At 38.3% G+C, this 22,157-nt stretch overlaps 1 protein-coding gene and 2 long non-coding RNA genes across 3 annotated transcripts in view; all 3 read right to left on the minus strand.

Annotated features, from left to right (window-relative positions):
* Positions 1 to 783: 783 nt before the first annotated feature.
* LOC144665956 (uncharacterized) lies at positions 784 to 4,252 on the minus strand. The gene is made up of 4 exons (XR_013573093.1): positions 4,104 to 4,252; positions 2,385 to 2,518; positions 1,831 to 1,996; positions 784 to 1,148 (listed from the first exon to the last, which is right to left on the minus strand). It is a non-coding gene; the product is annotated as an uncharacterized LOC144665956 (long non-coding RNA).
* Positions 4,253 to 8,714: 4,462 nt separating this feature from the next.
* Positions 8,715 to 19,129, minus strand: LOC144665516 (uncharacterized). Its single transcript, XM_078526746.1, has 8 exons — positions 18,985 to 19,129; positions 16,988 to 17,095; positions 16,187 to 16,348; positions 15,192 to 15,269; positions 14,799 to 14,866; positions 14,072 to 14,188; positions 10,066 to 13,336; positions 8,715 to 8,848 (listed from the first exon to the last, which is right to left on the minus strand). Exons 2-7 carry the CDS (start codon positions 17,046 to 17,048, stop codon positions 10,079 to 10,081), a joined length of 3,744 nt encoding a protein of 1,247 aa, XP_078382872.1. The 5' UTR covers positions 17,049 to 17,095; positions 18,985 to 19,129; the 3' UTR covers positions 8,715 to 8,848; positions 10,066 to 10,078.
* Positions 19,130 to 21,150: 2,021 nt separating this feature from the next.
* LOC144665953 (uncharacterized) overlaps positions 21,151 to 22,157 on the minus strand; it is a 6,234-nt gene continuing 5,227 nt past the window's right edge. Inside the window, exon 4 of the long non-coding RNA XR_013573091.1 lies at positions 21,151 to 21,253. This is a non-coding gene — a long non-coding RNA (uncharacterized LOC144665953). The remainder of the gene's footprint in view (positions 21,254 to 22,157) is intronic.

Raw genomic sequence — 22,157 nt, forward strand, 5'->3', positions numbered from 1 at the left:
TCAAGAAATTCCAGCTGCCGAACTGCAAGACTTCGCGATCAGAAATCAAAAAAGCGGCGAGTTTGAGCAGAAACAGATTTCAAAACGGCGAATTATATTATCAATGACAGCGATAAAAGCTAATAAACATAGTATTACTGTTACATTTACGTTATACCTCTTTTGAAAGCTTCCGTTCGCGAAATGTTTCCTTTCAGATTTGCAATTTGCTCAATTGTTGTATAAGCCGTCGCTCGTGTTTAACCTTTTGATGAATAAAAATGTTTAAACTTTTATTTTATGCATGTTTTTGCTATATAATAGAAAAATATCACACGGTGGCTTGAAGATATGAATTTTATTTTCTCGTGGTAAAGGCAATATTTTACTCATTCGCTGCGTTTATTCGTAAAATATTGCTTTACCCGACTCGAAAATAAAATTCATATCTTTGCGCCGCCGTGTAATATCCTCTGTTTATAAATCGGGTTGGGTCCCAGAGGGGGACCGGAGACGGGGAGGAGAGGCCCAGACCAAAAATCCCGCCGACAACCAACCAGCACAACAACCGGACACCACCGTCAACCCCAGGGAGGCGCGAGGACCAACACGGGGGCCGCAAAACCAGAGCACCCCACCCGACAACCCAAAATCGATCTCCCCGTCAACAGCCGAGACCCCCCTGGGGGGGGTTCTGAAAGATTATAATGACAAATCTTCCATTGGACCATGACATGAAAAAATCATGGCCTTATAAACTCTTGGGTAACAAGTGTTTGTTGGGAAACAAAAACAAATCAGCTGTTATCAATCAAATGATTTATTTCAGTATTTCACCGACTATTGTATTTGACAATTTTAAGACATTTTACCGCAAACAAGGAATTTTTGACAGTCTATGTCTTGAATATGCGCGTAGGAAAAAACATTTCCCTACAGTGCATTACTACTTAGATTAACACTCTTGTATGAAACATTGTTGGAATATTTTGAAAAACAAAAATTCATCACACCAGCTCCAATACTACTACAAAATATTTTAAAGAAAAACTACAAATACATGAAAACTGAGCAACTATTTTTGACCAAATGTAATGTCGTGTTCACACTAATATAACAAAGCACGCCATGTTGAATGATCCGTGTGTCCAGAGACTTTCACACATGACCTGAAAAAGAGCAATTAATGGTTGAAGTAACCATGGCAACCGTTATACTGAGCAGTGCTTTATTTTTTTTAAAGACAGCTGTACAGGTCACTGAAGGAACTAATGCTCAAATTCTTTTAACTAGAACCGTATGCTTAACAGAAAGAGGCGTACAGGTCAAATTTTATTTTGATATTTAGGGGTTGGTATAAAGTAAAAACCCGCGAGTAAGAACCTTACATTTTAGAACCTGTAAGGCTAAAATTTGCAAATTAGACCCCATTTTTATAACAACCTATTTAGTCCTTAATATCGGAAACAGGTTCTTTTTTTCTAAACTTGATTAAAAATGTTTATTTTTGGGAAATATGTTTGGACAAAGCATTATTGTGCATGTATATCATTTCATATTTTAAATGATTAGTGCTTCATTTTTACATAAGCATTCATTTTTATACAAGGAATAGGCCGAATGCCACTATAACAAATAACAATATTAAATTTTTTTTCTTCAGAAATTAAGAACCTATTAAGAACCTAATTAGACTTTTATAGCATTTTAACTGATTTTAATACTTTATTTTATAAATTATTCATTTATTTATTTTTAACACAGGCCCTTGTTGATAGCAGTTTTTATAACTGAAATGGTCATCCTGTATAAATATGTTTAAATTATTATTATTGTTATTAAGACACTCACCGTTCTTGGGGCGGGAATCAGCCACAACCACAATTATTACAATTTGATGCCCTGCCTGCCCTTACTTCTTCCATGCAGTTCTCGTAGCAGCTATTACAGGGATCTCGCTTCAAAAATTCCCTTGCCTCTTTCACCCTCAGACGTACTTCCAAAGGATTTATCGGTCCTGAAAACAAACGACTTTCTTGTCAGACATATCTTTTGTTAACGTGTCTAGTTTCAGCTGACAACCAGTTTGGAAACGATTAATGCCTTTAATAAAGGCTATTGTGGCGATTCTTACTTTTCGTGTGAATTCTCGAGTTCCACACGTTAATTACAAATGCTCAAGGGCAGATCCGCGGAGAATTCAGAAAGAGGGGACCGAAAAATTGTGGCGAGTTCGCAAATTAAATGATGCATTGTATTGCCAATATAATAATGATACTAGTACATAAACAGAATATGCGCTATTGCGATTTTTTAGTGGGATAAAGAGATGCGCTGATGGGAAATTCGATTATATCTTGGATACAAGGCTACTCATCTGCTAGGAAAGAATGTCAGAAATATACCTCTGACGTCTGATTTGCGCATACCCCGACGCGCATTGCGTGACACCACGGTGACAATCAGGACAGCAAGTATGACAACACAAAGAGTCCTCATGTTAGCAAAATGGCGCTTAAGAAGAAATCAAGGCAGAAATCTGAAAGACATTTTAAAAGTGATCGTATTAAGAATAAAAGAAACATCAAATAATCTTAAGTTATAAAAATATTGTCATATATAATAAGTAAAAAGCTATCCAGGTGGATTTTTTTTAATGAAGGATTGTCAAGCAGCTCAAATTCTTGAACTGTACTGGCAATGTAAACGCCAGTTTTCACAGGTTTTTTTATTGAAACTTTTCTTGTTCTAAACAATTTTTAAGCTTGTACTCCCTGTGTTCAATTAAATTTAGCAATGCAGATTTCTCAGTTCTACTGCCTGAAGTATAAGAACAAGTAACCCAAAGTGTTATCGTACAATTAAAGATCGCATTTATTAACATTTATCCAATGGACAAATGTTAAAAAGACATGCTTCGTTATCCAGTAGATACCTTATTCGCCCTTTGAACAACTGGGCTTAGGTTATAAGCCCTAGGCTTCTCAAGACTGTAAGGTAATCTATTGGACTTATATTCTTTATTACAAGGCCTTCTACATTTGCAAAAAGCGATTTTGTGATTTTTTCTCTTTTCTTTTTGGTGCTAGTGATAGACGAGAGTGCTAAGTGATAAACTACGATTGATTATCCGCCCGAGGTATTCTTGTCATAGAATGCATTTAAGGCCTGTTTACATATTCCGGAATGACCTTATTCCAGAACGAGTCTCCACCCAACATTATCTGACTGACCTGAACCGAGACGTCAGTCACCGAGTATCGGTCATCCGGAGAGCCTGGAATGACTCACGACGACAGCCGCCGAGGACCCAAGAACGACTCCGCAGGGCGAAAAAACGGCATACTGACCCAACGGACAGCTATGGTCAATAACGATAGCAGAAAACCACACGGGCACAAAAACATGGCGCGAAACATGCGCCATCGTGACCGCGCGAAAATCGCGCAGGTGCCTCTGGCGATCAGTCGACTCTGCATGCACAACGAAGCACTTCATTCCGAGCGCGATGTAAGTCACTCCGGAACCATGTAAACAGGCCCTTAGTTTCAAGTTATGCAGTACAGTTTAAATTAAACTTATCCCGTTAGAAACTCTAACACGATCATACATTCTTATAATAAGAGTAGAAAATGGCTATCAAATACGTGATATGTTCATTGCTCTAATCGATGGGCAACCGTGGCGAGTTACAATAACCGGAATTCAGTCGAGTTATCGGGGTAAATTCGAACTAAATTTTGATGAGAGGGAAAGAAATTTAGTTCGAGTTGGCGGGGTTTTCGAATAAACCGAGTAAAAATGACTGAAAAGTGGGGTCAAATACAAGGGAGATGTAAGTTAGTTCGAGTTAGCGGGGTGTTCGAGTTATTCCAGTCAGTTCGAGTTGAATTTTGGCTTTGTTCAAGCCAGCTAGAACAAAACTGTTGAACGGCGATGAATGAGTCTGTGAAAACACTGGAGATCACAAAGTGTTGGCTAATTCACATCCTAAGTGGCCCACCACTAATGGTGGAACGCTTCATTAGTCAAAAACCTTATTTTGGAATTAAATACTCCTCGATATGTTGAAGAGCGTCTGCATAACAAGACCAGTAGAATCGAAAAAATAATTAAGTGCTCACCTTATTTGATGATCGAGCGATGTCAGACTGGCGGACTATAGGATGTCCGAGGGTAAACTGCGCGTTTATGAATCAAATAGAATATATATCCACTTAAGTACTCTATAAATTATGTGTTCTTTTCTTATTGGAGGGGGAATTTGAGGTTGCAATATATAACATTAATTAAAGGAAAGAATTAACTGATGTTGGTTGCAATATATAAAATTAATTAAAGGAGGGCAATTAAGACACTTTGGAAAAATTTATGCTGCGAGTTGGTAGACATCAGTGGTCCGTCAGTTGGGTTCAGTGTTTTGTAAAGAAATCTTCGTTTCGGATCAAAAACCACTGAAGACGTTGATAAGTTGCAAAGGAAAGCCGATTTCTGCAGTGTTTTGCCATTTGTGTGAGGCAGACAACGGAGCGCCAAGTTATAATTATCCCTCGAGGGTGTCCACCAACCAAAGGCCTTGAACATGGAATTCTACTATCCCAAATTCAACCCATCAAGTTCAGATTTAATTTATACGATAAAAGAGAAAACAAAGGTTCAGTGATGCCTTTAAATCTGTGTTGTTTTCTATTTTAAGGAGATATGAAAATATCTCCAACTGGCGGAATGTATGTTGCTCATGGGTAAACGGTGGTCATGGGTTGAAGCCAAGTTATAATTATCCATCGAGGATGTCCTCCCATCAAAGCCATTATAGGCAAGGGCGCCCATACAGCGGGTGACTATATGAATATTAAGAAATGTATGGGGATGAAAGCACAATCACATTCAGAGGTAGTTCATAACTACCTACCTTGTTGATGTCCCCAAGTTGGAGTGTGCGGACGTGCTTACGAACAAACATACTCGAAAAAGTTAAGACGCCAAATCCTTTCTTTATATTTCGAACATACACCTGTCCCGGATAGACCAGCCCAATTGCTTTTTATGCATCAAATTCAATTTTTTTGACGTTAAACTGAAGGAGTTACGGGACGTAATTATTCACTTCAGTGTTTGGTTTGGCTATTCGCTAACAGGTACGCTCTTGACGAAGAAAAACGCAAACAAACTGGGCAAAACCAGTTTTTGTTAAGGAATGTTTAGTGGTTATATTCTGGGACTGAGTTAAGATGTTGTGATAACATTTATTAATTAAAAGATGTTAGCGCCAGTTTCGATGGTAATTAGTTCTATTTAAGTACGATTTGGACAATTATCTGTGATTGTTTGGTTAGGTTCAGTGCTTTTCTAAGAAATCAAATCAAATCTCCGTTTTGGGTCAAAAATTGGTGAAAGGGCGGCAGAATTGCAGACAGAAACCGACTTCTTAAGTGTTCTGTCTTTTGTAGTTTGTAGACTATAAAGCGCAATTCATTTAAGTTAAGATTTGAAACTTTGATTTGCCCTTTTTAAAATATGAAGAATTTGGGCGCACTTAAAATAGAGACTGACCGTCCTTAATTTTTGCGGGCAGATAATTAAAAAAAAAAAAATGGTGAACATTTTTCTGTGTCGATCTAACCATTGCATAGCAAACAAATCCTTCAATGAAACCATGCTCCTTTCTTACTAGGCCTTCTAAAGTTGCGAAAAAACGACTTTGTGGTTGTTTTCTCCTGTTTGGTAGATAGACAGAGTACAAAGTAATAAACTACGATCGATTATCCGCCCGGGGTATTCTTGTCATAGAAGGAATTCAGCACGAATTTGCACTCACTCAAATAAACGAGCCAAAATACACCAGTTAATCGATTAAAGGGTAAAAAGATGCACATTTTTAATCGAAGGAGATATAAACATATCATGAAAACAGTTAGAAAGTAAATCATCCGGCCCTCCACTGAGCAGTTGGCAAATCTGCTGCTTGGTTCAGTGATTCGCTAGGAGTTTACACAGTACTGTAATATAATGGTCTTTATGTTTAGTGGGCAGCAGGGCGCCGAGAGACGATAATTCTTCGGTACACTTAAAAATTGAAACATTTCAAAAGATTTCATGAGCTGCGGAAGGCAGGCAAATCAACGTTCCGACGGAAGAGTTTTTCAAGGTTGTCGTTCCGAATCCCTCTCTTTTTTTTTTTTTTTCCCCCCATTTTTTCGAAAACGGCGCCGCCTACCGGAGAACATAACCACACAAACCCCCATAAAAAAAAAAGGCCAAAAAAAAAAAAATCGCACATGGAACACGCTTTCCGAAAAAAAACTCACCTTAGTATCTTTGCGCTTGGTAGCCGAAAGACAAGAAACTGACAGCGTGAAGTACAGAATTGAGTAGACTTAATAAAGATATAGAGGATATAATAATACATGGTTGCGCGGAGATATGAAATTCATCTTCGAGTGTTCAAATCGATAGCTCACAAGTGAGCGTAGCGAACGAGTGAGATATCGGTTTTGAACACGAGAAGATAAATTTCATATATCCAAGCAACCATGTATTATTCTGTTTGTTATATAAACCTACTAATTACGATGTTTTTGACGATTTTCCGAAGATTTTCGACCATTTTCCGAATCCGACGATTTCCGAAGATATTCAAAATGTTGTCCAAAGGTCGCACGAATGATTCTAAACATTTTCCGAACTTCTCCGAACATTTTCGAAGATTGTCGAGGAAGATCCAAAGATGTTTCGACTTAATATCGATAAACTTTGGCTCATTGAGCATTGAAACACGACAAACTCTGCAAATATTAAATTTTCGAATTAGTTTAACGTTGTGGGAGCAGGGATGGCGCAGTGGTGAGAGCGCTCAGCTCCCACCAATGTGGCCCGAGTTCAATTTCCGCCCGGTGCCAACATTCCATTTCGAACACGAACGCTGGAAACCAATCAAAATTTGTGTTTGAAAGCCTTCTCAAATGTTGTTATCGACCGTCCACAGTTTTTGTTTCATTGTACAAGAGTCAATGAGCTGTTTTCTCTAACAACATTTGAGACATCACATAAAAGGCACATCAAGGCGAAGATGCCGTTTCCACATATAGCAACGTTATTCAATTGTTCATTTAATTGTTACTGTATTAGTCTTAGGGACAAATGTTACAAATATTTACACTCTCAAAACTTTTAATAACGATTAATATAGCACAACCTCTACACTTACAATACTCTTCCTACTCGATTGCAACTCAATTTCGGATGCTCTCAAACTCTGTCGCGTTTATCTTTAAGAAAACATATCCATCTTAAAGTTCTTGTTTTTTTGTTTTTCTGCTAACTTACATCAGTAATTGTAAAATCGAAGAGCAATAAAACTAACACCAGACTCGATACTAATTCCAATTAACAAACATTTTTTTTTTAAAATAAACTAAATACTGCGGATTACTCTAAATTTAATGACATTAAAATGTTCCTGAAACTGGCGAGCTAAATAGATTTAAATAATACAGCTTTGAAAAAACTAGTTACATCAGCTTTTTTCAAATTCAATCATGATTATATACTATTTTTCTATTTTTTTCTTTAGATTCTATTTTAGTTTTCTTTATCTGTTATTTTAGTGGAACTCTGTAAACAGCTACAAGCTTAGCATGTTTCCCACTTTAAATAAAGTATTGTATTGTATTGTATTGTATTATTGATTAAGTCTTATTTATGGTAACATTAAACTAGTCTATGTTCGTTCTAGTGGCCCATCAGGCTAGAGCTTATCCCGGGTTTCTGTTGCCGATTAAGCGCCTATTTCAATCCTCACTAAGGGTTACATCCAGCAGTAAACTTGGCGATAATCATTTATACACCAAGGAAGATATATTAAGGCACCGGCGAGAGAGTTAGGTGTCTTGCCCAAGTAGACAACGTGGCGTCTTGCACTAATAAAGTAGCTAAGGCCATCCCAATAAAATGTCGTTCCCACGCCCGACCGACCCATTCGTATGTAAAAAAAATCCAGATCACTAGTCAGAGGAAAATCACAAGCACACATTTATTAATGGTTGATGTGATCCTTGACATCTAAGTTCAGGAACAAGGGCACGAGCCTCAGCGAGACGGAAACAAAATCTTCGTTCACATCCCTGCCAGAACCCAGACCCGTTAAAGTGTTCATCTTTTTTGCCCGACCGACCGACCCACCCAAGAGACGGGGCGACGGGAAACGAAACATTTTTTTGGGATGGCCTAAGATTAATGTATACAAAATCGATTAAATGTACCAAAATTAATCTTTGGTCGGGAACAAACCGTAACGTATTTCCTTGACTTTCTATAGTCTTTGTACAAGTTTTCCGCTTTGGCAGTCTCGTCATAAAGGTATTTTTACATTTCTATTTGCACTGCATCGCAAAATACCGACTACGGACCAGAAAGCGCTTATTCTAACTCCTGTATTACAAATAAGTGAGATACAGTAAAAACCCGCGAGTAAGAAGCTATCATTTAAAAACCTGCAAGGCTAAAATTTGCAATAAGACCCCATTTTTATAAAAACCTATTTAGCCTCAAATTTAGAAACAGGTTCTTGTTTTCTAAAATTGATTTAAAATTTTTTTTTTTGGGAAATAATTTTGTAAAAAGCATAATTCATTTAAAAAATTTATAAAAGGAAATTGTAAAACCCATAAAATTTTTACCTTTTTATTTTTTTAAAAAAAAAAAAAACTTTAAAAAATAGCCTAGATTTGTGTTAACTACCTTTTTTATAAGAACCTGTTTAGGCTAACCTGGAAAATCAGGTTCTTACTCGCGGGTTTTGACTGTATTTTAAACTTATGGGAAAACGCTCAAGTAACAATCGGTGCCTGGTAAAGGAGGCTTTTATCACCTGAAACAAGAAAAGAGATAATGAGAATGCATGGTTGGAGAACTACAAGAATTCAAGGGTTTTGTTCTATCGACGATATGTCGATGACACTTTTTGTGTATTTGAGACAGAGCAAGACGCTGTTTCATTTTACAGCGTTATACTGGATTTTGTGTAATAATTGTAATTGTAATTTATACTGTTTTCTTTGACGCATATCTAGATTCGCGCGCACAACAGTTGTCCATTTCTGGCGCATCTAAATGTTGCACGTTCACTCGTTAACTTTAAAATGTATCACGTTTGAAATGTTACGCCATTGCTTGTACAAATTTAACCCGCAATTGCAAACGAACTCACAACTGACGATGATCGTTGAACGATCGAAACATGCCTTGTGTCAAACTGAAAGTATTTGATCATTTTAGAAAAATAGAAGTGAAACCATGGACATAGCGTTCTTGATGGTAGAAGTTCAGTATCGGAGTCGAAATGTTTCTTTAATTTGTACTCAAACGTCCCAAAAGTAAGCCCTTCAGTTTTGTACGCAAAAAAGCCCACTGACAATGAAAACAACCTACTGGTGAAGTTTAAATTTTGGTCTCAAAGAAAGCTTAAGTTATTTCCGTCATAGAGATCTCTGATGTTATTTTTAGGTTGCATGTTACATCGTCGCAAATTGTCCAAAGGCTTGTGTCCATTATTAAAGCGAATCGGTCATAAAGCCTGTTTTATCATTACATCGTTACGTCCAACTGAAACCAATCCCAACCGATGACAAGTATTTGAAAACTCCCACCATTCAGGACATGATTTACGATTTCGAAAATAAGTGAAGGGATACGCGTTTTTATAATTTGTTCCCCAGCTTTGCCGATAGACAGGTAATAAAAAACTCCATAAGTATGCCACAATAACAAAAGGCCCATCAAAGAACGAGCTGTAAAGTGTCTTTTGTATGTCAGTGGCGACGATTATGCGGTAGAATTTATAAAAAACTTGGCATCAATAGACCTCTTTAGCTTCGTTTGTTTGTTGTCCCATTGTAGACCACGTGATGTTGCCCTTGAGAACCATCTCTTTCAAACTCAAACAAATTCACGTGGAAATGACTGGATAATATTCAGCTAGTCAAAAGGACAATTCTCTGGAGAGCATCACATGATCTACAATGGGAGATTTACATAGGGTAATAGATACACCATGGATTTGCATTCTAAGTTTACAATTGTACTTACAGGGTAAAGAAGATTATTCCTTTTTTCCAAGGTCTAAAGTTACGTCGTCGCCAATAAGCATAAATGGAGCCCAGTGCTTCACGTCGTGAAAGCTTTCCGATTCTCTCAGAAATTTTCTGGTCAGGTTGATAGCCTCACTGACGTTCTTTCCTTCAACCAAATGCTGGTAGAACCATCTCATGAATTCTTGAGTAGCTTCGTCATTAATTGCCCAAAGCGACACCAGCACACAACGGGCACCAGCACCCAGAAAGGCTCGAGCGATGCCCACCACGCCCTCAGCTTTAATCTCCCCATGCCCACTGTGGCAGCAGCTCAACACAACTAACCTAGAACAGACCTTAATACTTAGCACATCCTCCATTGTCAGCATGTAGTCACTCTTCTTTGGGACCTTGGAGGATCGTGTTGGGTTTGGAGACAAAGCAATTTCACCAGTTTCCATGCTACCATGTGCTGCAATATGTACCAGAGAAACCGCGGTGAGTCGCTTTATCACTTCAGCTTTTGTTGCTTGTTCTCCAACAAGGGGAGAGACGTTTAGAATGTTTCCAATCATCTCCACTTCCTTTTTAGCAAAGGGCAGCTGGCCAAGTCGTTTTCTCTTAACTTTAGTTAACAAAGGATCGCCAACAAGTAGTGCTTCTCTCTTGCTGTGGTAATTTTCTGGGCATTCTGTGATCAATTTCATGGCGGTCAACGAGGGAATTAGTCTTATTCTGAAAGATTCACACAAGTATTCAGAACAGTGGTCTAGAAATGCTGCAAAAGGAGCCAAGAACAGTGGTCCATCTGGGACGATGACGAGTTCACAACCACGAATCAAATCGTCAATTGGCTCAATAATCGTCTCATACAGACGCCTAAGGGGGTTGTTCTTCCTAGATAAAGCCATCCCTTCTTCTTCCTCACATCTCTTGTCTTCCAGATTCTCTTCTATTGGCTCATCCAAGGCACGGTTCTCGCACCGAACATTTCGGTTGACACGTATTTCTTCATAAGCATTCTTTGTTAGAGCTTGTAGAGATTCGATCACCTCTTTCTTTGAATTGACTTTGCCAATTTCCTTTTGACGAAATTGTACATCTTTTCCCTTTTGTAAAACCCAGAAATTGAGTTCCTTTGGGCCTGAGGCTATAAAAACTGTTTGGGACGTAATGTGGCTTAAATTTCCATCACTTTTTTCCTCTTCGACAACTGGTCGAGGAAGGGCTAAATCAAGACCATACTGTAATTTTATGAGGTCTTTCAGAGCTTGTGCACGCCCCTCTTCAGCCCTAAGGAGAGCTTCAGTAACCTTTCCTTGCTTTAACAAAACCGTCACTAGACCAGTGTACACTTCATCGTATAGATCCCGTAAGCTGATTTTCCACTGATCTTTAGTTTGCAAGAGATCTCTAATTTTATCACACTGATCTCTGGTTTGTAGAAGATCTCTAGTTTTATCATATTGGTCGACCGATAATGTATAAAAATGTTCAGATTTACACAAATCACCTAAGGATTGGTACGCTTCGCCAAGGTTGCCATAAGCGCGCGCTTCTCCGACTGTATCGCCCGATTCTTTGGAAATACTAAGATATTGCTGTTGGTACTCAATGGCTTTCTGGAAATCATTCCGAGAGTGGTAAGCGACTCCAAGATTGCAATAACAACTTCCTTCTCCATTTTTATCGCCCACTTCTTTGGCAATACTGAGACACAGCTGGTGGTACTCTATGGCTTTATCGCTATCACCTAGAGAATCATAAACATTGCCAAGGTTGCCATAAACGCGCCCCTCTCCTGCCCTGTCGCCGATTTCTTTAGTAATCCTGAGACGAGACTGGTAGTGTTCTTTGGCTTCATCGAAGTTGCCAAGAGACAGATAAGCACTGCCAAGATTGCCATGAGCTTTTCCTACTCCAGCCTTGTCTCCTAACTCTTCAGCAGACTCGAGATGCTGGAGAAGATACTTCATGGCTTTTGTGAAGTCGCCGAGCGAGAAGTAGGCATTGCCAAGATTGCCATAGGAACGTTCAATTCCCACTTTGTCTCCCACGTCTTTGGCAATTCCAAGGGACAACTGTTGGTACTCTATGGCTTTTTCGAAATCGCCGGAGCAGCGATAAGCATTGCCAAGACTTCCATTGGCACGTGCCTCTTCAGCTTTGTCTCCAACTTCTTTAGCAATACTAAGATCTAGCTGGTGGTAATCAATGGCTCTACCGAAATCACCAATTGAGATATAATCATTTCCAAGATTGCTATAGGCGCGTCCTTCTCTGGCCCGGTCTCCGACTTCTTTGGCAATACTTAGGCACAACTCGTGGTACTCGATCGCTTTTTTGAAATCACCGAGAGAGACATAAGCATTGCCAAGATTTCCATAAACCCGACCTTCTCCAGCTCGGTCACGCATCTCTTTGGCAATACCTAGACGTAACTGGTGGCATTCGATGGCTTTTTTGACATCACCGAGAGAGTCATAGACATTTCCAAGATTTCCATGGAGGCGTCCTTCTCCATCTTTGTCTTTTTCTTCAATGGCGATACTAAGAGCTAACTTGTAAGAAGTTATGGCCTCTCTGAAATTACCGAGAGAGTAATTTGCACTGCCAAGATTGCCATGGGCACGCCCTTCTCCGACTCTGTCTTTAACTTCTTCGGCATAGTCAAGATTCAGTTGGTAATACTCTTTGGCTCTTTTGAAATCACCGAGAGAGAAGTACGCATTGCCAAGGCTGCAATTAGCCCGTTCTTCCCCAGCCCTGTCTTTTAGTTCTTTGGCGATGTCAAGACGCTGCTTGAAGAAATCTAAAGCTTTTTGAAAATCGCCAAGAGACAAATAAGAATTGCCAAGGTTGCCATAAGCACGACCTTCGCCAGCTCTGTCTTTTACTTCTTTAGCAAAACTAAGATACAACTGGTTGTACTCTGCTGCCTTTTTAAAATTACTAAGGGAGAAATATGCATTGGCAAGATTGTAACATGCCTTTCCCTCACTACCTTTGTCTCCCACTTCCTTGGCAATGTTAAGACGAAGCTGGTAGAAATCTATGGCTTTTTGATAATCACCAAGATTGAGGCAAGCACATCCTAGGCCACCATAAACGCGTCCTTCGCCAACTCTATCGCCAATTTCTTTGGTAATGGCAAGGTACTGCTGAAAGAACTCTAAAGCCCCATTGAAATCACCACGAACGAGACAATTATTGCCTCGCCTTGCATACATCATTCCTTCCCTGGCTCTTTCTTCTTTTTGTTTCTTGGCTTTTTCGCTACTGGTTTGCTGCCAAAGTAATAAATAGATATTCTACAACTGTGAATTGCAAGCCGTGGCGTGGTTTTCGTATGGACAGTGGAGAGATTTAATCTTAAATTTATCTTTAGAAAAAAGCTTAAGAGAGAGCAGACTTCTGGAAAATGTTGAATATTTCAAGTCATTTCGTCTACACATCGTCTACAAAATTTTGTGCGTTTCTTCGTTTGTTCATAGTTTTATGGTACAACAATTAAAAAGTTCTAAAAGTCCACTTATGACAGCAAATCTAGTTGACAAATTAACACATTTAAGTTTGCCAGTTCTTTTTAAATATCTTTTTCAGTCGCGTAGCCTGTTATCGAACTAAAAGGGTCCTACAAACCTTGTCGAATTACTTACTTATTCAAGACTGGTGGGCGTAAGTGAAAAAAAAAAAATTTATGTCTCCTTTTCTATATTTTCAATTTTAAAAGAACAAAACTAAGTGATCTATGGCACTGCACACTCCAGAAGGGTATCACCTCTAACTTTCATTCATCGCCATTTATGACATTGCATAACTTCTATTTAAATGAAGGTGGATATTTGACTTGACTTTTTTCTAGATTTTCCACGTTGTAACTGGTCAGTTACTGATTGAATAGAAGAGGCGTGTCCTTTGTGTTTGAGTAAATCGCCTTCTCACATTGCCACATTGCAAAATAAATGAGGTAACATTACAGGCTTAAGCTTCTTATAAGAAGTAGAAGGTTGAATGTATACCTTGTCATCTACGTTTCCAGTTGCGGATTTATTCTCCGTGACGTCATCATCGCACGAGTCTCTTGCCATCACACATACATTTCTTGTGTCCAACAATGTCGTATTTTCAGAGTCGTACTTTTGATTGTTAAGCGTTGACTTGTAAGATATGATGTTAGTTTTAGCTTTTTCAAGATACAGTAGAACCCCGGTAACTCGAACTCGGATAACTCGAACACCCCCGCTAACTCGAACAAACTGCCATTTCCCTTGGATTTGACCCCACTTTTCAGTCATTTTTACACGGTTAACTCGAGCTCGGATAACTCGAGAAACCCGCTAACTCGAACAACATTCGTTTTCCTTGATCAAAATTTGGGTCAAATGTACCCCGATAACTCAAATTCCGGTTCTTGCAACTTGCCACGGTTGCCTATTGATAAAGGGGCGACCAACAGATCACGTATTTGACAGCCTTTTTCCATTCGTATCATAAGAATTTATGATCGTGTTAGAGTTTCTGACAAGATAAGTTTAATTTGCACTGTACTGTATAATGAATTGCTGAAAAATCAGTAAGCTATTAATATTTAACTTGGCAAATTAAATATTCAATCGACACCGATCACTTGAAATTTCGCCAATACCAGATTATTCGACCTTCGTGTTAACATGGCGCAGCGGGAACCATCATGGGCTACATTAACAATAACAAGCATTCTTTGCTTTGTTTTAAGTCAAAGGATACTGCTAGTCCCTCATTACACCAGTTTATTGCTTCTTCAAAGAGACTGAGCGCCACACAGGCGACCGCTCCTGAAAAGAAAGACAGATTTTTCAAATAACAGTTTAAAAAAATCTGACCACTAAAAATTCAACTTCTGTGATTATTTTGTCGTCCGAATTCTCTTAAAATTGTAAACTACACGTGCGACCATAGTTTCGTAATCCAAGCTGCCGCGCGCTCAAGGAGGTAAGGAAAGGACTAGTTTATCTCCCTAAAGAGCTCTGAAATAAGTTTTCTTGAATCACATTGTAGTAATAAAAACGTATGTGTTCCCTCTCCATAAACAAGCTGTCACTTTGCAACGAAACAAGGACATTTTTCTAACTCCTTTTAAAAAATATCAAAATATTTTACCTATCTCAATTGCTTTCACGTAAGATGGTTTGAATTGCCTTCCAGCTTTTGCATCACCCAGGGATTCATTGTAATTCCCTGTTTAAGAAAATTAAAAAAATCCCAAACAAACAAAAGCAAAAAAAACAGTTTAAAATAATCATAAATCGCCGCAATTAAACAAATAATATAATATATGTTTATACCTTAAGGTTACTATTTTTAGCAGCTCCTAATTCTAGCGATTTTAGTGAGTTGGGCCAAAATCGCTAAATTTAGCACTCGCTAAAATGTGTCTCGGTCAAATTTAATACGCGTTAAATTAATACCCCCGCCCGCCAGAGGAATACAAAATTAAAAATAGGGGCCCTGTTCAACTATATGACAACGTCAGAAGGTAGGGCAACAATTAAGATGGGTTGGGAGAGAGCTGGGATCGCTGGCATCCTGGAGAATATGACTGATTTCCTGACGAGGACCTACTTTCTAACATCTGCAATTCACTTTGTTCTTTCTGGCAATGATAATGTTCGTTCAATTTTAAGTGACTTTGTTCTATTTCTGAACATTTATCTTCATCTTAGCTATATATTAAAATTGTTTTCTTTTTAATTTTCGGAAAATCGCTAAATTTTATAGTCGCTAAATCTTGCTCAAAAAAAAACCGCTAAAAATAGTAACCTTAAGGTAAATTTTAAATTTCAGAGTGTTTAATGAAAATACAATAGACACAATGAACTTTGATCAACACTAATCTAGGATTTAAAGTTGATCAAGGTTTTACTTTCTCTTGTATAAACACGTTCATTGCTAATGAACTGTGGAATTTTAGATTAGTCGAAATCAAGCTGGAAGGCAGCAAATATAAACAGAGAACTTCACTGAAAGGTTTTAAAGCTAAAATCGAACTTCATGCTTTCAACAACTTGTTGTTTATGCGCAAATATTATACGATATTACCAAAAACGACATGTTGACTATAAATTAAAGAAAAATAAACATTGCATCACACTTACCTAAATAAAAATGTGCTGTTGCCCTGTTGGCATACATTTTGGCATTTAATTGGTCGTCATTACAGTTAATGTTGATTCCTTTAGTAAACAATTCAAGGGCGTTGTGAGACTCATTTCTGTTCAGTGCAGCCTCGCCATCTCTGTTGCATCCCTCCGCTTTTGCTGGAAGTATAAAATATCAATTAGTTTTTCTTGTTTACTTGAGCTGTCATTTCTTGTATAACTTAAAACACGTTTAAAACATGGTTACTTGACGTTAAAGATGTGTTCATCCACCACGTTTAATTTTTATCCAACGTACTACCAGTATACGTTATACAGAGCTTCATTGAAAAGCACTTAGGTGACAAGGTCTGAATCACTATCGTCATTATCACTGTTATCATCATCATCGTCATCACCATAATCATCATCATCATCATCATTATAATAGTACTGATCAACAATGAAATATTAAAAAGCCCACTTATATATATAATTAATTTCTTTCTTTTATACGAGCCTAAACAGACATCTGGTTTGTAATAAGTGCCCCCTCTTTACTTAGCTCCCTCTTTATTAAAAGACCCCCCTCCCTTGCGCAAGCGCCCCTCCAAAACTGGGCCCAGTTGTTCAAAGGGTGGATAACGCTATCCACCGGATAAATCGCTATCCAGTGGATAAATGCTGACAAAACAAGTTTTGGTTTCATAGCAAATATTTGGCAAAATTTAATAACATAAGATAAACTTAGCCGTGACATAGTCCCTTTAAGAGTCTTATTTTTGCTTTTGATTCAGATATTTTTTATTCGTTACATACCTCTTAATGTATCGTCATCATGACAAGTGGCATTTTCGGTGTTGCACGAACTACTCGCCATTAGCCTCTGAGATTATCTGAGGAATGTCCTCTTATCTTATCGATTGGCTGGTTGGAGTACAATAAAAAGAAAAAAAGAAGAAGTTGTAGATGATGCAGTCGCTTACAGCAAGGCGCCCAAATGTGTGACCACTTTTAATTCATTCACATTCTTTCGTGCAGATTTAATCCAATCAAAAGCCGTAGATAGCTTGCAGTTGACTTCTGATTGGATTAAATCTGCATGAAAGAATGTGAATAAATTAAAAGTGGTCACACATTTGGGCGCCTTGCTGTAAACACTTATTCTACTGAGGGCATGTTCGTTTGGCAATATTCTAGAATAAAAATATATTCCGGAATACATTCCGGCTATTCTGCTCCAGAATGGAAATCCAAGTATTCCGGAATAGGAAGAGCAGCCAAACGAACGCTGACTCGCATTACTGATTCCAATTATTCTTATTCCGGATTGATCCCAAACGAATGCGCACTTAACATTAGTTTACTGTTGGAAGGCAGGGTGGCCTAAAGGTTATAGTGCGCTGGACTTTGGATTGGGCGGTCCGGGTTTGTGCCCTGGCCGGTGTCTTCTCAATGTATCTTGAGAAGGCGTTCTCGAAGCCCGATCCATGTTACGTCATGGTCCTAAGCGTGACACCACTGTGACAGCTGCAAGGTCACGCGGGACCCTTACTCTCCTTTTGTGTCTATTTACTTAAACACCTTTATCGTAACAGTATAATAGATTAAAAAATACTCTTCCAATGATTTAGCACTTGCACGTTTAATTGTTCTTGGTTTTGCTAGCCCGTGTGCCTTCTTAACTCAAGAGCGTGAAACATTACCGTGAACCGTCTGAACCGTGATCTGGTAGTAAAAACGACAATAATGGTGTAATTTGAATTCGTCGTTCCCCAAAATCACTGCTCATGAAAAGGTTTTAGAGAACTCGTTGTTCAAAATTCAAAAACGTTAAGCTTTTCAAGATAACGCCTCCTCAAGAAATTTTGTTCCTGAATTTATTACTGAGCTGGGGTCCTGCGCGACCTTAAGTTGTCTTTATGCAAATTGCGTAGAAATGTTTGTTCCCTGCAGTTGTTTCGTCTACATTACAGGCACTTTCAAGAATATTTACATGAAGAAATCATCCCAAACAGACAAATATCGAAGGCTAAACTAAGGCAAAACTTTTCCAACAGCCCCCAAAAAGGCAACTTGGAAAATCTTACGATCGCATATGGACATCTTTTACCAGTTAAAAATGTGTGCTGATTTTAATTATTTATGCATAAGTTCGACTACAGTTTTGGACGGACTATGTGCATAATAAGTTTGTCTTGTGACGACCTCTTTCGCCAACACACTGCGATATTAAAAATTATACAGCTATACAAATGGAACTATATACAAAAAATAGCTTTCAAATTTTTAATGTGTCTGGGGGCGTTTGTCCCAATTCAAAATATACACAAAGAGATCGTGTCACACAACTCCTTTCACGTAAAGAAAGTATAAAAATACATAACTCTGTTTGCAGAACGACGACCAAATGAAGAACTTTACACAAACACTCACAACGCATTGCAGTGTCATAATCAAGCTAGTTGTTCTATCTTATTGTTGGGACTGACTTTGGCTGCTCTCAGGTTCTCCGAGGTAAAGATCAGAAGCCGTAATTTTTATAATTATATACAGTCGATACAGTAAACAAAACTGAAAACTCCTGCCATTTTGTTGCTTGTATCGGGCACATGCGTAGAAATTACGCTTTACGGAGCGATCAGTTGAGAGCTATCTTTCCCGGTATTTGGCAACATAATACTATGCAAATTTAAGGAGGCTTTTTGTTGTTAGGGAAAGAGTTCTACGCCTTCGATCGGTCATTCTCGATTGGCCAAATCAGGCAGCACTCGTTCTTGAAACAAGCGAGACTGGAATAATAAGTTGGTACTCACCAATAGATATGTTTTCCCTTTGCCAATACGTCCTTTCGCAAAAGGTTACCTTCAATTATTCATTGCTTGCGAAGATGCGAGGAAACCTTTCGTGATCTTTTGAAACCAACACCCTTGCTCGGAAATCGAAAACGTTCGAACGGGTTCGAACAGGCCTTTTCGTGCTCCCCGACAGCCCTGGGACGAGAGTCTTCCTGAACACGAATATGAGGCTTTAATGAACACGAATGTGAGGCTAATGTGCGGATCCGCGCCTGGGTATACCAGTGTCCAACAAAAATAGAAGAACAGATAGAACTGACCGAGAAGGTTCACAAACTTGCCTTTTAAAGGATATTACAAATAAAGATGAAAAAAAACAATAGCCTCTATTTCGCGCGAAAATATGCACTGAAATTTGTCCGCGGACAATTTCTGTTCCGAGAAGTGAACATTTTTTCGGAGAGCGAGGCTCGGGGAAAACTGTGATCTTCGAGGAACAGATAACCTCAAGGACAAATATCAGTGCATATTTTTTAAGCCAAATGGAGGCTATTGTGTTTATTATCCATAAAAATTTTTTACACAATACCGTTCATTTTGGGAGACCTGTTCTCAAAGGTTTTAAGACGGAATCCACTAGGAAGTCGAGTAATATTTATTAAAGTTGGACAAAAATCAAATACCAGAATAATTTAAATCCTATTGCGTTATTTCCTACCCTTAATAAAAGGTAAAGATGTAAGTAATTATCCGTGATAACACCAACAATAATTTCTTATCAGAGTCTGAGAAAATGAAATTCAAAGTTCACAAGGTATAGGCAAAATCTCACGTGTAGCCATTTTGTAAATTCGACTTAAGCGATTCAGTGGAATTCAGCGGAACTTCGAAATTTGTTTTCGATGTTTGGTGTTGTTAGAAAAGATTTCTTTTGATAAGATATTTGAAGCAGTAACAAAAAAGTTTGCAATAAGGTGGAAATAATTCTGGTACAACAATTTCTTATCAGAGTCTGAGAAAATGATATTCAAAGTTCATAAGCTATGGGCAAAAGCTCACATCTTTTAAGCGTTTCATGGGAATTCAGTGGAACTTCGAAATTTGTTTTCGATGTTTGGTGTTGTTAGAAAAGATTTCTTTCGATTAGATACTTGAAGCAGTAACACAAAAGCTTGCAATGAGGTGTAAATAGTTTTGGTATATAATTTTGTCCAATAACTACTCGAAAGCCTGGCGGATTTCCTCTTAAAGATTTAACTCTTAATTACGTGGGCGTTCAAAATATTGTAAGTCTGTTCAAAATAGTCAGTTCTATTCACTTTAACAATTTACTTGTGATGAAAACTAAACGTGCGATCGTAAATGGCAATTTTTGAAACTGACTGGTAAATATTACTTTGGAAATATCATCTGTTATAACCCACCCATGAACTTTTGCGCGCGCACATTGGATAAAACGCATCAAGTGGTATAAAATCGGACGACGGGTATATAGTAAATAAACCCCTTCAGGCAGCAGGTATATTGGAGGATAATGCCCGAGGCTGAAAGATTGTCGAAAAATGAACAGCTGGCCGAGAAGCGAAACTTCGAGGGCAACTGTGAAATTTTGAGGACAATCTTTCAGCCAAGGGCATTATCTTCCAATATACCAGCAAGCCAGAAAAGGGTTTATTTATTTTATAACCCTCCGATTAACTTCTACAACGCGTTTTATCGCCGGTAAATTTATAGGAAAAACTTACGTATAAACCCGGCGTAACTGTGGTTGAAACATGCAAACGTAAGTTGGTTGGTTTACGTGATTTTTAACTCTGTGATTTAAAATTGAATAAGGTGACCTAATTCGTTTGTTTTTGCTTGCCAACAAAATCGGGCGACGGATATCAAATCGGATGGGGTATATAAAATAAATAACCCCTTTCTGGCTACCTGGTATATTGGAGGATAATGCTCTTGGCTAAGAGATTGTCAGGCTATTCACTATGTACTTAGCAACCATTCGATAGCTATTGCGCACACTCGGTTTTCTGGCACCGCTATGGTGCATTTTTGAGCCACGTAACAAAGGAAGTTTTTTTCCTCCCCACCCCCTCCCCTGATCGCTATTATCGTAATAGCGTAGAATAAACTACTTATACAAGTAAAAAAGCCTAAAAAGCGCAACAAAAGTACAGCACACAATATCGGTCACACAATTTGTTCTTTATTCTATCTTGTTTGCACTACTTAAGGACACAACTTCTTGCTGAAAAATCCGTGTGGCCATGGACTTCTGATCATGTGCCTATTGTAAAAGGAACAGAGAATCAATCATTAAAGGGACTATGTTACAGATTTTACCAGATTTTTAAACAGCAAAAATTTATATTCATGTCGCATGAAACCTAGAAATAATGGTCCATTTTTATTAAACATTGCTATACTAGAGCACTGAAACTGTTAACTAGCATTATTGGCTACGGATGGCGCGGATGGAAACGGATTGCAATTTGAAAACGTTAGGCAAACGTTTTTAAATTGTTTCCGCGCGTCTTCAAAAAAAACGATTTCTATCCGCGAATTAAGATTATATCTTCCTTTAGATGTTCAAAGATATTGTTTTTTAGGTTTAAGTTGCCTTAATTCCACTAATTTCAGAACAGTTTAGACAAAAACCTGCGAAATCTCCGTGACATAGTCCCTTTAATATCGACGGTAACCATAACAATCCTTAGCAACATCGTACTTCCCAGCAAGGTGTACAAGTCACATAAGAACTGTAAAGAGAAACACTGATACTAGACTGGGCGCTGATGTCTCCTGTTTCTCTACTTACTTTTACTCATGTTCTTAAAAATTTCCGCTCACTTTTCCTCGATATAACTCAGCAATGCACGTGGCGTGCGTTTGTTCTTCCCTTAAGGGGCGGGGGAAAGGGTTGGACACGTGAACTTCAATAAAATTTTAAAAAGTTTAAGGAAGGAATGGAACTATATTTGGAACACCACTAGATTGTTGATCCCCACGCAAGAGCACCCTAGGTAAATAGGGACTGTTTTGGTGTGCATCTACTAACTTTTTAACTTCAAATGTTAATACTAAAACTGCGTTTTAATCTTCAATATTTATTTTTAAAATCCTTTTCCACCCAAACATACATTGAAATTAAATCAGCCAAACATTTACAAAACACCCCTAATGCACAGACT

Source organism: Oculina patagonica, chromosome 9 (assembly GCF_052425735.1).
Source record: "Oculina patagonica isolate OP01 chromosome 9, crgOcupat, whole genome shotgun sequence".
NCBI classification, from domain to species: Eukaryota; Metazoa; Cnidaria; class Anthozoa; order Scleractinia; family Oculinidae; genus Oculina; species Oculina patagonica.